At 41.8% G+C, this 17699-nt stretch overlaps 1 protein-coding gene across 3 annotated transcripts in view; it reads left to right on the plus strand.

Moving 5' to 3' along the window:
• ADTRP (androgen dependent TFPI regulating protein) overlaps positions 1 to 17440 on the plus strand; it is a 36049-nt gene extending 18609 nt beyond the window's left edge. For 2 of the 3 annotated variants that reach the window (XM_035317241.1, XM_035317239.1), the window contains 3 exons: positions 5965 to 6080; positions 10164 to 10315; positions 17303 to 17440. In XM_035317241.1, the coding sequence (XP_035173132.1) occupies positions 5965 to 6080; positions 10164 to 10315; positions 17303 to 17346 (312 nt within the window). In that variant the 3' untranslated portion in view covers positions 17347 to 17440. The remainder of the gene's footprint in view (positions 1 to 5964; positions 6081 to 10163; positions 10316 to 17302) is intronic. The other variant, XM_035317240.1, reaches the window with a different exon arrangement.
• The last annotated feature ends 259 nt before the right edge of the window (positions 17441 to 17699 follow it).

Genomic DNA, 17699 nt, shown 5'->3' on the forward strand with positions numbered 1-17699 from the left:
TTGGGAATCTGGAGTGGTCCCGGTAGACTGGAAGCTGACAAATGTTGTGCCAATTTTCAAGAAGGGTAAGAAAGAAGACCCTAGCAACTACAGGCCTGTCAGTCTCACGTCAGTGCCTGGGGGATGAGATAAATACTAAAATTCCAAATAGGATTTTAATCAAAGTTTGTGATTTATTAAGTAAATAGAGGCAAGCAAACAGCGCTGGGTGTGCCGGGAGTCTCTGCTCCACCAGGACGCACACCTGTTAAATCACGTAGTTGATTTTTATACTATTAGACTAATACATATTCATCACTATTCCTAGAAAAGGCAGGGTTATTATAATTAGTTCCCAGAATCCGGACCCCCTCTGGGCGCATGCGTATCAGTCTCTGGTGGTCTTCCTGGGGGTCTCTTGTGCTGAGATTCGTAGCCTCCCAAGCTTTGTCTTTCAGTTGTCCTTCAGCTCTCCCCCCTCTCTCCTTATTTGGTGAATCCCTCTGCCAGACATCAGAGGCTTGGGCAGCGTCTCATGCAGAAATCAGCAGTTTCCGAAAAAAAAAAAAAAAAAAAAAAAACTTCTTGGTCCTCTTATCTCTCAGACTCGAGTCTCAGTGTTCGTCCTTGAAGCCCTCTATTTACACAAATTGCTAGGCCTTTAGTTAGCACAGTACAAGAACTATGTACACTAACCACTCTGTTTTTCTTAGACAGAAAGTTACATTTCATCCTGTGGCCCTAGCATTGTTTCATCCTGACACGAATCAAATGAAACATATTTCACAGGGACAATGCAGTCATTCGTCCCAGCCAACACGGGTTCATGAGGGGTAGGTCCTGCCTAACAAATTTGATTTCCTTTTATTATAAGATCACCCGTCTAGTCGACCAAGGGAAAACAGCTGATGTGATCTTTTTGGATTTCAGCAAGGCTTTTGACACGCTTTCCCATAAGATCCTACTGGACAAAATGTCCAGCATACAGCTTAACAAAATCATACAATGGGTGAGCAATTGGCTGACGGGCAGGGCTCAAAGGGTTGTGGTACATGAGGCCACATCAGGCTGGCGGAAGGTCTCTAGTGGGGTCCCTCAAGGCTCTATCTTAGGGCCAGTCCTCTTCAATGTCTTTATAAATGATTTGGATGTAGGGCTGGAGGGTGTTTTGAGCAAATTTGCTGACAACACCAAACTTGGAGGAGTTGTAGACTCAGACGAGGGTGGAAAGGCCTTGCAGAGAGATCTGGACAGGTTGGAGAACTGGGCGATCACCAACCGCGTCAAGTTTAACAAAAGCAAGTGCCGGGTCCTGCACCTGGGAGGCGGCAACCCTGGCTATACATACAGACTGGGCGACGAGACGCTGGAGTGCAGCCCTGCAGAGAGAGATCTGGGGGTTGTGGTTGACAGCAAGTTGAATATGAGCCAGCAGTGTGCCCTGGCAGCCAGGAGGGCCAACCATATCCTGGGATGCATCAAGCACGGCTTTGCTAGTTGGTGGAGGAAAGTGATCGTCCCACTCTACCCTGTGCTGGTGCGGCCTCACCTTGAGTACTGTGTGCAGTTCTGGGCACCACAGTACAAAAAGGACATTCAACTGTTGGGGAGTGTCCAGAGGAGGGCGACGAAGATGGTGAAGGACCTGGAGAGGAAAACATTAGGAGTGGCTGAAGTCACTGGGCCTGTTTAGCCTAGAGAAGAGAATGCTGAGGGGAGACCTCATCACGGTCTACAGCTTCCTTGTGAGGGGGAGTGGAGAGGTGGGTGACCTATTCTCCATAAACACCAGTGATAGGACCTGCAGGAACGGGGTTAAGCTGAGGCAGGGGAAGTTTAGACTAGACATCAGGAGGAGATTTTTCACTGAGAGGGTGGTTGCGCACTGGAACAGGCTCCCCAGTGAAGTAGTCACTGCGCCAAACCTGTCTGAATTTAAGAAGAGATTGGACTGTGCACTTAGTCACATGCTCTAAACTTTTGGGTAGACCTGTGCAGTGCAAGGACTTGGACTTGATGATCCTTATGAGTCCCTTCCAACTCCGGATATTCTATGATTCTATGATTCTATGAACTAGAGACCTATGGCAAAAATAATGAGAGAAAAAAAAATACATCTTTTTGATAAGAGTGTGAGAAGTCTTTAAAGCCTTTCAGCAGATATGATTAGCTATGATACATCATCTATCACTAATGATGTTGCCAAAATCAACGCCTATCAGCTAAGAGAGGGAAGTCATTTGGAAAGCTAACCACGTATGCAAAGAGCAAGCTCTGCACTTGGTGGCAAACCATCCATTCCTCTGATATCTGCTGTACAAATAAGTATGACGAGAAACTCATCTGTTCTTGTAAACATACTTGTTTAATCAGTAGAAATTCCACTGTGATTTTGCCACTAATGGACAAGCTTGCCTTGGCAGAAATATATGACATCACCATCAGATGCTAGGATAACAAAAATGCAAGGGAAAATTTTTCCAGGACTTTTTCTGGATATATAATTGGTTGCCGGGTTGTATGTGTAAAGAAAAAGAAACTTGATATCCAAAAAGTAAAATGTTAAACCAAAACATTTTCATTCTGGGTGTGCATGAAGTAACTGAGAATAATCTGTCTTGAGAAGTTATTTGTATGGCAATTTCAAATGGCCCTAGAAAGAGTTTACCTAGTTCATACATACAGTGCATTCTCTAACCAGTAAAAAGCTTAAAAATATATAGATAAATAAAAATGGTTTAATATATAGCAAAATATTTTTAGGAAGGTACAATTATTTTCACAGAAGACACAGCACTTACATTAATAAGTTGTGTGCCAGTGTCATCTTTAGACTTGGGAGGAAAACAGCTTTCCTACACCACAACATATTCATTTCTTTTTCTTTTTCTCATTTTTTTCCTTTTTCTCCTTTTTCTTTTTCCACATCAGGATAAATCCAAGACCTGTATGAAACTGTTCACAAACCAAGAGGCAGGCAGCCCGATGCCTGAACAGCACTGCTGCTGCTTTGGGAAGTGGCAGTACTCTTTCAGTGAGTGGGAAGTTCAGCTTCAGCCTTTGTGAATCATAAAGAGCAGAAATTTGAACCGGCACCTCACCACTAAACTCCTGGCCATTTCCAAAAGCACACGCACTTTCAGCTTTATCGGTGAATTTCAAAATTCTTTTGATTTACAGGCCCCTGAGCAGAGCTCCCAACCATCTTTCACAACCACTACTGCTTTCCTTGCCATCTGTGGTGCCAATGCATATGTTAGTGTAGTGGGCTTCCCCTCGCCACCCCCAGGTGATTGCTCACTGTGACCATATCAGAGAGCACTGTGCTGCTTCCTACATGTTGTTAATGTGCTGCTGCAGGGTGCCTTGAGCCCTCCTCTGACTCCTCTCTCATTTTACTTTTCTCTCTAGATGCAACAATGCATTCAGTCATGATTTCTACTGCTGTCTTTGGATTGCTTTCTTGTTCATGTTTTCCTGCTGTTTGTGCTGGTCTTTCTCTGGGTGTGCCCCAAATTGTCTGCACCAGTCAAAATGGTGTGTCCTAAATCATAGGCAGAGTGCCAGCCAGAACCTCATCAATGTCAAGTAGAGTTGAATAGTTACTTCCCAGATCTTACACACAATATTCCTGTTAATATCGTCCCAGCATGCCAAGTACTTTTTCTATTAAAGCAGCATCATACTGGTGACTCGTACTTATTTAGCATTCATTGTGAGGACAAAAAGACTCAAACCAAGGAATTAAGTATATAAATCAACCCCCCACATGAAAAATATGCATCAACAAAAGATTATTTCACCAGGTCATTCTTGCTAAATTCTTCTTCGTACACTAGTAATACAACTGGAGCAACCAGCTTATAGTTGTTAAAAGTGTTTAAATCAATTAAATGTCTAGCAAGGACGTTTTATGTTTCCCAAATGAATTTTGTAGGCTATTTCATGCCAGATGAAAACCAGGACTTATATCCACTTTGCATAAGGGACAAATCCACTGTAAACAGCTAAAGCCTAATTGTGAGGATAGAGCAGAAGTTTTCTATCATTGCTGTCTTCCATGGGTAGTTTTGTTTGAAGACAAACTATTTCTCACCTATAGGAAAACAAAACAAAATAATCAAACAATTATTATTAATATTCTAAAAGCAGTCCAAGACGTAGATTTTGGAGTAAAAGACAGTTACAAGGATTACATATGAAAACAGACTGTGAGGCATTTTTCTGGTTAAATTAATGAAGGAATCTTTTATACTGATACAACTAGACATATCTTATCAGCCAACAGGGTTGTAGAGCTGAAGAATATCTTTGTGAAACAGAACAGAAAAAAAAAATCAGTGCCAGTTAGTGAGAGAAATGGGAACATGAAATAAATATTTTCTCTCTCTTTTCTCTTAGAAATGATAACTGAGATGGAAGGGTTTTGGTAATGGGACAGCGACACACGAAAAACAACTCCTGGGAATGTGTTGAGGGAGGACGTACAGCTTCCAGTAAGCTGTTGCTTGGCAGTGACAGAAAAGACTGATGCCCACCTCTCAAAGAAATAAAAATAAGAATGTTTCAAAATAAAAATATTTAGAAATATAAATGTTTTCATGCATGCATTTTAAGATTGATGTACATGTAAAGAATTTCCTATGTATTTTTGGCATCTCATACTATAAATATACAGTAATAAAACTTTGACACCATGCTACCATATCATATACTCAGCATAGTTTCTGACAAATATATACCTTGAAGGTAGCAGAACCATTCCCTTTAGACAAGAGGAAACTTCATATCATACACCCAGCAGGTTGGGTTTTTAAGGGAGAAACAAAAAATTATTAGTTTCATGTTTGTTTGTGTGTTTTTTTTAAAGCCTATGTATCTTTTTCTGCTGTCCTGTTCCCTTCCCCCTATCATATACTCATGAAAACATTTGCTTAATTATTAGCATTTTAATTGATAATCAACAATCTCTGTGATAGCTTCCTCTCATTGTACCTCATTGACTGTTTTTTTTCTGTGTTGTTTCCCAACATTGTTTACTCTATCTATCCTAGGTATTGAGATTTATAACTATTGTTTGCACAGTGAAAATTACAAAGTTTTAGCAGGGAAAGGTCATCCTGACATATTATTTTCTGAATAATCAGACAACAAGGTGCAGCATTAGCATACCAAGAGCCCCACTTTGCCCATTTGGATTTGTGCTGTGCCCATCCTCTCCATGGGTGTACAGGTGAGGAGCATCCTCCTGGAGGCAGCTCCCCAATCACAAAACAGTCAGTGTTCCTGTCAAAAATCCTCATTGCTCCGACAGTTACCTTCATAAAGGGCCTTGACACTGATGCTATTTCATACAATTAAAATTCTGACAACATAAAACAAAACAAAACAAAAAAGGTCCTGCAGCAAGCTGAGTCTTTACTGACTCTTGGTTAAGCTTCTTGGGGATCCTTAACCATCTTGAATTACAGCTAACTTAAGTTCTCTGTCCTTTATCACCACATTTTTCTGTTTACAAAGAGAACAACACTATATTTGCAAGAGAGTAAATGATAACATACAAAATACAGTAATGACCTGAAGAAAACATGAAGACAATTCAGCAATTGCTTAATGAGTTCAAGAACAAGGCTTCTGTCATCCTCAAATGCACATAACAATGGAATTCAACATTCTTTGTACTCTAATGGGAGTTATCAAAAGCTTTATTGCATTATTAAATGTAAAGGAAAGATCACCCATTACAAAATAACACAGATCTTTCTATGGGTGGACCTCATTACAATACCTTTTACAGAATACTAACAAGAAAATTTCAGTGCTGATTACTGTAGGGGTACTTCTTTGCTATGAAAAATGAAGTAAGTGTATATGTATGCAATTACACTCAGTTAAACACCCCTTTGCCCACATGCTGCTTTGTGAGCAGCAATGTATGAGCATGAGGCATCATGACCAGTCTGTGACACTCTCTTTTCTCCTCAGCACATTGCAATATTGCCAGTTGCTCTCCTGGAAATCCTTGCCACACCTCATCGCTACCCAGCAAAGAAGAAGGGATTGATCCTATTAGGATGTGCTGCTTTTCTTTATATCAGTTGGTAAGAATTACATATGTTAAAACATTTTCTTTGAGTAATCTGTTTTGAAAACAAGGCCAAACTCTGTACTTAGACTAAGTTCCCTCTCACACATGGTAGACAATAGTCTGGTCTGTGGGTAAGTCATTTAGAAACAGGTGAGATCCATGATAACTATTTCCAGACAAAGGCAGAGCAGGTTTTTTCAAACTTAATACAGGTCCTGAGACCACACTTTTTATCTCCTGCTCTTCTGGATTCTCTTTAGAAAGGCAGCTAAACTGCCATAAACTGCAGGGCACTTTGGGTTATTTCTGCTGGGCTGGAGTTCTCCTTTCATCTCTACCAGTACCATCAAATATACCCCTGCTTGTTGTCTTGCCTACTGAAACACCACCAAATCTCAAAGGTCCTGGAGTCATGGGAGCAGAGGAGGAATAGCAGTCACTTTGGTATTTGGCAGGGACACAACTATATTTAGAAACTTGAGTTAGAAAGTGATATTCAGAACCAGGAGCAAACTGACGGGTACCAAGGAGGCATCTGACCTACTACCTCCTCCCACTCCATCATTGTAAAAATCTTATGTTCCCAGTGACATGACCCAATTTATCTCCAACCTGTCAAACTACATCTAACAGGGCCTCTGCTCTGTCCATAGTCCTCTATCCACCTCCTTTATGTGTCATACAGCCCTGGAGCTGCATCCATTCCTGCTCATAGCATTCACGCTCTAGTGCCAGGGTACAGAAGAATGGCCCATCCCATCTAACTACAGGCAGCTGCCAACATTTCCAACCAGTTGGAGACTCAGCTCTGGAGTGGATCTGTGTAGTTTCAGGGTATTCTGTGCTATCAGACAGTTTCCAGAGCTTAGGAAGCACCTAGGGCCTAGGGTGAAGGACACAGAACTGGTCAATAGAGAAGGGATTCATGCTCACACAAATCTTTCTGAGAAGCAGCTGGAACTATGTGGGGATCCAACCTTCCCATTTCTGCCGTCATTTAGCAAGAAAGCATCTTCATTGCATTGAATGACAAACTGGAATAAACAATAAGTGTCACAGATGAAACACTCTTGCAATTTAAAACCTGTGAGAGTAGCTTTGGAAGCAATGGACTTTAGCACTACGTTATGTAACCAAGTTTGGAGCCATTTATCCTAATCCAGGCCACAGCCTAATATGATTACAATCATGAGAGACACGTGTTGACCCCCTAGGTTCTTTTCAGTCAATCCTGCCAGACATCTTGGAGTAAGCTTGAATTATCCACAGAACCACCAACCTTCCTGGCTCCCCAGTGAAAGTCCTGCCTTGGCCTTGCAGGTCACACATTGATGCAAAAGCAAATTGCTAGCATGCCATGCTCACAAGACAATCCCCTCCCGCCCCAGATTTCCAACCAGGAAAAGTTAGTGGTGCTGGCAAGCACAGGTGGAACCCGTACAGATGTTGATCATCCTCCACCTTTGAGTCATCACAGTATCTTCTTTGAATTGGTGTTGCATGGTGCTGCAGGTGTCCTGGGTTCCTTATAGTGCTTGTCCCGTGTCCCAGGACCCTAGTACCTGGATAAAAGCTCATTAGGATTTCAGTGCTGTTGCCTTCTCTCCTCCTGAGGTATTGAAGAATCTCCCATCTGCCTTCCTTTTCCCTGCAACCAGAGACAAATGATTTCCACTAATAGAAAAGGTTTTCAGTCTGTGCACCCAAATCTTAACACATGTAGAAATTTTATTCTTGGTCTTGCAACCTGCTGAATAAATAGCTCTATGTGGGTGCCTTATGTTTCACAAGCAATGCAGAGTCCTCTCTAAAAAGCTCTTCTTGAGCTGTCACCGTTGTCATCACACTGTCCCCTCCCTCCTATCGGTGGGCTAAGAACTGCCAGTTTTTTTTTCTTCCCTCCAGCAAAGGTGGAGCTCCCATTAGCATATCACCTTCCCTTGGTATCTATATGGTCTCCTTCAGTCCTGCAACACTTTGATAGCTTTGGTTATACTGAGGCTGTTATTTCAATCTATTTTCTCCATAATTCTGGGCATTGTATAATAACTTATTGCTGTAAAATCTTGGTAAAAAATAGAAATGTGGAGAAACAAAATGTTCAGAATAATAAGCCTCTGAATCCTACTTGTATGTTTAATAGGTGATTACCCACAAGGAAAAGCAATATGCATTTGCAAGTTGTGGGGTGCATTTTATGAAATCCTTAGCAAAACAAACAAACAAACAAACAAAAACTATCAATAAGTAAACTCAAGAATATGAAGATATGTTCCAATATAAAACCCTGGATGCACGCAGCTTCCACCAGATCAGAAAGCTGAAAGTGCTTTAGTGCTTCTGAACAGTCCAGCAATTTTTTTAAGTTCAAATTTACAAGTTAAGGTTCTTCCTATCAGGCACTCCAGCTGTCCAAACTAGATCAAGATAATCTAGTTCCTCATTATACAAAGATATTTGTCACTCTGTGGTATACTGTGAGAGACACATTAAAAAAATAGCAACCCCACAAGGTGAAGAACACTTGCTGACATCTGCACCTGGTCTTTGGTATTTCTGCTCAGCTTCCTCCTGGCCTTTGCACAGGCTTTTCTCTTTTTTATTACTGTTTTGCAGCCCTATTTTTCTGGTGAGAGAACCTCTCTTGAATCAGAAAAATTAGTCTCTACACCCCACATTTTCATGCTCAGCCCAGACAGCTCAGCCACTAATCCCGTCCAACTTTCCAATCTACCCCTTAGCTGGGGATTAACATATCTCTCTTCACAGCCAAGGTAAAACCCAGCCACTTTTATGCCCTACTCCTTCCTTCTTTACTGGCAGAAATAAGAAGCCATTCTTTCAGCCGCGTGTTTTTTTATTTTTATTTATTTATTTTCCTTAGCACTCCTCAGTGTCTCATTTTGGTGACATGTTTTCACTCTGGTGGGTCAGCCAGTTGGATGCTTCACTTTGAGGCATAATACTCCTGGCAAGGTGGCAGGCAGGGTGTCTTCAGAGAGAGTGGCATTGTATTCCCATCCCAGGCACGCAATAGTGGTGGGAAGTAAGGCAAATGCCACCGGTGTGTTTTCCAGTCAAGAATTAAACCTTTTAGGACTTTTTTGACCCAAAGGATCTTTTTAAGAAAGTGTTGCCCTATACTAGAAACACAGCCTCATAGCAATCACTGGAGACCTGCCATATTTTTAATATTCTTTATGTACTCAACTCAAATATATATAATTTAATCTACAGAAATAGAATTTTCTATGGTTTATATCTAGACACCATTTTTATGTTCTTAAATTCAGACACTTGCCAGCAGCCACTCTTAAAAGCTGTAAATATTGAAATTAATGTCAGTGAACTGGCAGCTACTACAAGACTCCTTTGGAGAGAAGAAGCAGGCAGAAAGAAAGGGCCTAAGTAGAAGAAAAGAAGCCCAATAAAGCAAACATATTCATCCTCATCCTCTTCTTTCTTTCCATCTTTGAAACGATACCTTGTAAATGGCTCTGGAACAAAAGAGCAAAGCAGATACATCTCTTTCCCACCCACTTGTTTGTCCTCTCCTAATTTTGGATCAAGAGAAAAGAAAATTATGCTTGCCCTGTTGACTCCTTCCCCATTTCTTCCCACTTCCCAAAAGAGTGTTCAACAGCAGCAGGATAGAGACAGTGAGAAAACACTCTTTTGTCACCATAGACACTGAAGATCTAGACTGGGACTGACAAGCTGCAGTAACTGAAGAGGAGGTACGTAAGTGAGAGCTTATCTGAATAAGCCTCGCTTAGCATAGTGAAATGCACACCTGTATTTCTGAGTATTTTACTATTTTAATGTTATTTTACTGCTGTAACAGCCAATGCCACCAGGGTTATGGCAGAACATAGTGTGCATTTCAGGCTGTACTGAAACGCATCTAATTTAGCAGCAATTCAAGTGTGCTTCACAGCAAATAGCCCAAATGCCGAGGAGATGTATCAACAGCTGAACTAATTTTCTCTGCATTAAGATTGTTTTGATAACTCAGCCCCTTTAGCAGTTAGAAATCAACAAGTGGTTCTTCTAAACTGAATGGTCCTAACCTAAGGTCATTTCTCTCATCGTCTAGGGTCCTGTGGATCTATTTTGTAACCGGAGAGTGGATATACCCTCTCTTTGCTTCCTTCAGCCCAGCTGGGCTAGGAGCCTTTTTCATTGGTAACCTTGCCATCATCGTCTGTTTCTACAATTTTGGAGAGTTTCTCAACCGTATGATATGGGGTCAGTCCAAATTTGGTTTTTCACATCTATCTGTATGAAAAAAAAAGAAAAAGAAAAAGAAAAAAAAAAAATCATCTACAATGAATTCCTGTGATTACTGGGGCAGGTGGGGAGAGGAGGAGGAGGACCCATGTACACTGGGGGTGGAGGTGGCATTTGGGTGATTGAGATTGCCTGGTCCTGAGTAGTGACTAACAAACAAAACAAACCAGAGAAAGATTCCCAACCCTACTAAACAAACACATGGGCCACTTTTCTCTAATATGGCTTGAGAAGCACCTCACACCAGTATAATCACTGGATTTTGAATTTGTTCTCAAACAGTGGTCCAGAGAAGTAAAAAATTGCTGGCTAAAAATCTTACACCTGCATCACATGGTGTTTTTCAGAAAACTAACGTGATGTTAGTTGGGAATGGTTTACTAACATTTTATAGGAAGGCATTAGCCTATCCAAGTGAAAACACTGCAGTGGCTCTGTGGCTAAAGCAGCACTCTGGAAAGTTTTAACAGATTGTTGAGAACATCTCCCTTTGGTTTCAGTAGTGGTACAATCAGTAATGATTTAAAGAAAATGAGTCAGGCTATTTGGACAAGTGGGCAGTCAGAAAAAAAATAGGTAGTTTAGAAGGATGACAGTCGGAAGAGGAAAGAGAACTGATGAAGTGTGGGACTTTATTGTTATTATTATTTTCCCTTCTTTTTCATTCAAGATTAAGTTTTTGAGGATTAAAGTGCTTCTGTCAGGAAAACGTGTGTATTTTATTTAGGACAAGTGTGTGAACATTTGCAATTTCTTAAACTAGATTTCTGATGAAAGAAAAAGCCCTGCAGAAACACCTCTGAAAGTAAACAAGACAATCTCCCTCTGTTCTCAGGGAACATTTGATGCCTGATCCATTTTGTGAAGTCTCACATGCTTGTCAAGCCAAAGTAGAGTGTCTGTTGCTAGTCTCTCACCATCCGTACTCAGCTACCTAAAAGCAGCAGATTGACTTTCAAATGTGCTGAATAACTTCAATGGTTCATACCTTTGCAAATAAGACACTCGGTCTACATGTCCATGTTTGGAAATTTTGGCTAAATTCTGTTCTTGCATAAATATGATATGTGATGAAGATTGCTGGTAACTGAAAACAGATCTGCAAGCATTCTGCACTAGCTCTGATTTAAGAGGCATCACATAAATCCCAACTACTACTACCATTAATTTTTGCCCGTTCTATTTATTCAAACACAAAGCCACCACCACAGTGTAGGTCTTATATGAGATATCAGGACTTACATAATTTAAGTATCAGATTTTTTTCATGAGTAAGTATTAGTAATTTCAGGTCTTGACTATGCCTGGTAAAGATAATCAAAATAAAAATAATTTGATTCCTAAGGTGTTAATTGACCGGACTAAAAGTTGTGCCAAGCAGAGATCAAATCAATTGTAAAAAAAATAGATGCATTTTGAGCAATTGAGTAGGTAAATATATTCATGTAAGAAAGATGTTAATTCAAGAGATTTCTAGAAAACTGGAGTAAACACACAACTTACTTTTCTGTAAAGAAAGGCACACAGAAAGGCTGAAAAGCACTCCCAGTTGTGATAGTATTAATGTAACCTCAGAGAATATATATGAGCACAGTACACATGATATCCTTCGTCGACGTCTGACGTACTCTCACAATCCAGGGAGTCCCTCTGTGTGTGGTGGGTCTGTCTGTGCATGCATACTTCTATTTTTCTCGTTGCTTTAAATGCATCCTTAGCTCTTTACCTCCAGGACTGATGACTTTCCCTACGTTTGCTGTACACCAATACAGGAAGCGGCAAGCTGCACCCCAATATCTGGCCACTCCATGGTATCTGAGCCTGCAGTTTGATAACCTGGGAGCTTTTGGGAGCAATGAGTTCCTGCCCACCACTCCTCACTCTTTCCTACTCCACCATAAATGCCTGTTTCTTGCAGACAGGGGTTGTTTTTAACTCAGGTCATTTTCCTGATCCATTTTCCAGCTGTGTCCACCCAGGAGAAAAGCAGCACTTCCTTAAGCTGGTATTGATAACAAGATCCCAATAGTGTTGAAACACAGCCAGAGGGAAGCCATTCCAAATTACAGTGTGCCAGAGTCTTAATATATTCCTGACTGAGACAAATCTTCTGTTCAGCATTGCCAGAGTAAAAACAGCTGTGAATAGAATTAAGATGTGATTCCAACAAACCTTTCTTCTTGCAGCCAAAATGCCTCCATACACATTTTTCATTCTACTCATTCCCACCTCAACTTCCCATCCCAGTGGGAAAGATAATACAGTTAAAATAACCCTGTGGAAAAAACACACATGAGAAAAATATATATATATATAATTATGTGGTGGGAAAGGACAAAGCCCATCTGGGCTGTTGTGACCACCCTTTGCCCCAAAGGGAAAGGCTCAGGGGCAGCTACTTCTTTTGCTTTCCTTACCACTTAAGGGAATAAACTGGTTGAGACTGTGCCCACAGCAACTGAGATAAGCTGTGTTTATTCAAGGAGGCAAGTAGTGATTAATAAATAGCTCTGCAAGAGCATCAAACCTGATTTCCTGGTGGACTTGTATTCTGTGGAGGATAGTAGGCTGTAAATGGAGCTTGTCCCACAGTGCTGTGCTCTGTAAAGACTCTCCTCCATGTTCCTTTGTAGCCTGAGGCCACTACCACTTCTGCTAAAATGAAGAGCACCAGCTACAAATGTTTATTTTTTTCCACCCATAAAAGTATATTTAGCTCCAAATTATTGCAGAGTCCGTGGATGGCAACTTTCAGCTTTGAGCAAGGAATTTTTAAAGCTATGTCCTGTGCACCACCAAAAAGATGTAGTATCATTTCCAGCAGAAAATCCAGTTTAATAATATATACATTTTTTTTCCTTTTCAGAACAGCCAAAAGATGCCAGATCCTAAATTTGTTTTATTATATATAGACAAACTGTTTCACATAGTATTAGAGGTTTTAAAAATGTATTATTTCTCATTTGCCTTTCTCTTCACTTGCACAGTTAGATTTGTGGTAACTAAGGCAACCCAGCTGCACAGGCTGAGAGGCACAGAAAATAGTACCATGTAATGACTTTTTGTTTTGTTTTGTTTTAAATCCCAGAGTTTCTAGAGTACTAGACAATGTTGAGCAATACAGAAACTCCAATGTTGAAAAATACAGAAACTCCAAAGAGGATAATTGGAAACAATGGGCTGATTCTTTTGCTGCCATAAATTTACCTCAGCCAAGAATTTGGCCACATGGCCTAAGTACCAAAGATGTACCATGTGATAGCTTCTCTTGTTCCCCATGGGTAGAAAACTCCATGCAGGCAACTGATCTCACATTGCTTTGACCAGCAATACTGTAACCCTTTGCAAAGGAAAGCAAAGCAAAGCAGCTTTACCTCGGGTTTTGCTCCTGGTGACACAAACAGATCCTCAGGACACATTCAGATCAAAGTTCTCAAAATCAGACAGAGTAAAATTTCATATGAGGTTTCTTTGGCACCAGTGTTTGAAGCTGCAGGGGATTAATTTGCGTTTTGTCTAGCAGACCTGATAAAATATTAAGCAGCTACTTCATTTCAATATTTTGAAATGCAGGGTAATATGAGCAATAGCTGAGCAACTAGCAACAGCTTCCCACTCTGCAAGTGGTTTAAATGCCTGCTGAGGGACACCATGCAAATCACTTGCAAGGTTTTGCACCCACAAGGTCTCTTCCAGATCCAGAGAAAACGTTCATCCCCAAGGACATCTTGCCAAATTGTCCTTTGGGTGAGAACCCCAGGGCAGAAGACGAAGGCTGGCTGTCAGAGCAGGGGCAGCAGCTCTAGCAGTCCCAGCAGCCAACTCCAGCCCTTGGGGATCACTCTTCTCTGCAAGGGAAAGCTTTGGGCAGCAGCTGGTTGAGAAACACCAAGGACAGGGAAAAGCTAGTACTAAAAATATTTCTAAAGTAGGGGAGGCAATCTGGTGTATTGCAGTGGATAAGGCAGTACAATGAGGTTTGCATGCACAGCAAGAACAGTTGCTCTCAGGAAAAAGGAAACCTAAAGTGGAATACATTTCTCATGCTCAGGGCATGGATGGATGTGCTCTTCCAGAATTTCTAGGAGCTCTTGAATGTCTTGGAAAGACTAAGCTGTACTCACTCAAGGCTGAACTGAAGTTCACAGAATCACAGCATAGTCTAGGTTGGAAGAGACCTCCAAGATCACCGAGTCCAACCTCTGACCTAATGTTAACAAGTCCTCCACTAAACCATAACACTAAGCTCTACATCTAAACGTCTTTTAAAGACCTCCAGGGATGGTGACTCAACCACTTCCCTGGGCAGCATATTCTAGTGACTAACAACCCTTTCAGTAAAGTTTTTCCTAATATCCAACCTAAACCTCCCCTGGCACAATTTTAGCCCATTCCCCCTCATCCTGTCACCAGGCATGTGGGAGAATAGACCAACTACCACCTCCTAGGTCCAATACTCCTAGGTCCTTCTCTGACAGGCAGCTTTCTAACCACACATCTCCCCGCCTGTAGCTCTGTTTGGGATTGTTGTGCCCCAGGTGCAGGACCCGGCACTTGGCTTTGCTGAACTTCATACCGTTGGTCTCAGCCCATCGGTCCAGCCTATCCAGATCCTCCTGCAGAGCCTTCCTACCTTCGAGCAGATCAACACACGCACCTAACTTGGTGTCATCTGCAAAATTACTGAGGGTGCACTCGATCCCCTCATCTAGATAATTTATAAAGATGTTAAAGAGGACTGGCCCTAGTACTGAGCCCTGGGGGACTCCCTTGATGACCGGCCTCCAACTGGATTTGATTCCATTCACCACAACTCTCTGGGCCTGGCCATCCAGCCAGCTCTTCACCCAATGAAGCGTATTCCACTCCAAGCCATGAGCAGCCAGTTTCCTGAGGAGAATGCTATGGGGAACAGTGTCAAAAGCCTTACTGAAGTCAAGGTAGACCACATCCACAGCCTTTCCCTCATCCACTAAGTGTGTCACTTTGTCATAGAATGAGATCAGGTTCGTCAAGCAGGACCTGCCCTTCATAAACCCATGCTGACTGGGCCTGATCACCTGCTTGCCCTGCAAGTGCCGCATGATGACGCTCAAGATAATCTGCTCCATGAGCTTCCCTGGCACTGAGGTCAAACTAACAGGCCTATAGTTCCCCATGTCTACCCTCCGGCCCTTCTTGTAGATGGGCGTCATGTTTGCTAGCCGCCAGTCAAGTGGGACCTCCCCTGATAGCCAGGGCTGCTGATAAATGATGGAAAGCGGCTTGGCCAGCTCTTTCGCCAGTTCTCTCAGTACCTTTGGGTGGATCCCGTCCGGCCCCATCGACTTGCATACATCCAAATGCTGTAGCAGGTCACCAACCATTTCCTCGTGGATTGTGGGGGCCACATTCTGCTCCTCATCCTCTTCCACCAGCTCAGGGTACTGGGTTTCCAGAGAACAACTGGTTTTGCTGCTATAGACTGAGGCAAAGAAAGCATTAAGCACCTCAGCTTTTTCCTCATCTCTGGTAACTAAGTTTCCCCCACATCCAGTAAAGGGTGGAGATTCTCCTTAGTCCTCCTGTTTGTACTGATGAATTTATAAAAACGTTTTTTGTTGTCTTTAACAGCAGTAGCCAGATTGAGCTCCAGATGAGCTTTGGCCTTTGTTAGAGGACAATCTTTTCTTGAACATATTTTCCCTCTTCTTTTTGCAGTACTTTTGTGTGAAATGCATTTTACAGAACCACATAATGTGTTTTACCAGCTGGTTGTTTTCCCTGGGTTTTATTTTTGTACTTATGTGCTTGTGGAAACCAAGCTCCCTTAACACCAAGTGGCCAGCTATTGGGAAACCCAACCTGTATAATGGCAGATGGGTCCATGCAAAATAAAGTAAAATCATAATGCAATCAAATTTTTGATGCTCTCATTTTCCCAGCAGCTTGCAGCTGAGTTGAGTTGAGTTGAGCTTGCAGAAACCCAAGTGGCAATGAGGGGATGCAAAGGGTAGCTGTGTGGGGTGAGACGTTATTCTACTGGTGTGTTGGCACAGGCTTACGAACAGCAGGTTTTGTAAGAACATTAAAAAGCTCATGTTTTGCAGGCAATTATCAGTCTAGACACAGAATACATCCTTCATTATTACAGTCCTCTTACTTCTTTAGGGTCCAGCAGGGATTTTTAAACAGAGCCTCCTTAATGGAATACATCTTTATTTATTATATCTTGCCTTTAAAAACAGAGTATAACAGTCCAGGGTGTATCCATTTTTTTTAATCGAACTAATAATGTTTTCATCTACAGTATCACTATATTGCCAGTGATGAATGGAATTCAAGTTTAAGAGGATTTAACATCCCAGAGTTTGTAAACCACATACAAATACTTACTTTTGCCTCATCCATTCATCCTTGTTGTGCCACAGTCTTGTGATGGCATATTTATATCCTTCATATTTGTCACTCCCCTGGGCTGCAGATTACCCCTCTGGCACAGAAGTCCAGCTATTTAAAGGAAACCTGCACCATCCGTCACATGCCCTAGCAGTGCTGACAGGTTTATCTGATGATCCACTGGAGGGAGGGGGATACGTGGGCGGAAGCTGCGGCTACCCAGGGCTTACATTTTCATCATTAGGGGCCCGACATCAACAGGTGCTTGCTAATACACTGTCTCTGGCCCAATAGGCTAGTCTTGGGTGTCGTTCAATGAGCCAGGGACATCCCAGGCTCCTTTGACTTTTGCAGTACTTTAGGCAGTAGTAGCCGGTCCAAACTGCCTTTCTCCTAATCTCAGGCAGGTTCAGTTCCCCAGGGTTGCTGAAAGGCTGGGGACAGGTTCGCATACTCTGCCCAACAGCATGTTTGATCCATAAAAGGATTTCATATTGTGCTTTTATTTTTTATTTTATTTTATTTTATTTTTTAAAAAACAATCTGTTCTCCTCTGCCTTGGAACAGGAGATTCAATAGTAATACTGGACTACAAGCAGAAAGGCAAGTGAATGCTCCTTTTCAAGCCAATCTCTCCATGAATGCTGAAGTCATGAAGTAGTGCAAAATAAATGCAGCTGTGATCAATTCTTTCTCCAATGCACTGCAGCTTCTGGTGAAGCCATGTCATCAGAAATATGGAAAACTGGTGGAAAATATGAAATGTTTGCCTCTTACATGATAACTCCACAACTGCTATGAATCAGAAAATGGTGTTAATCTGTTTACACATATTTCACGTCTCTTGCACAACATACATGAGGATGTGCCATGGTTAAAACTTGTCACTGGTAAACAAACTCCATCACAAGCTTGGCACCACTCTGTAAGGGACCTGTAAATGCTAGCCAGCTCTTGTTTGGAT

This window comes from Oxyura jamaicensis, chromosome 2, assembly GCF_011077185.1.
Source record: "Oxyura jamaicensis isolate SHBP4307 breed ruddy duck chromosome 2, BPBGC_Ojam_1.0, whole genome shotgun sequence".
In the NCBI taxonomy this organism is placed as follows: domain Eukaryota; kingdom Metazoa; phylum Chordata; class Aves; order Anseriformes; family Anatidae; genus Oxyura; species Oxyura jamaicensis.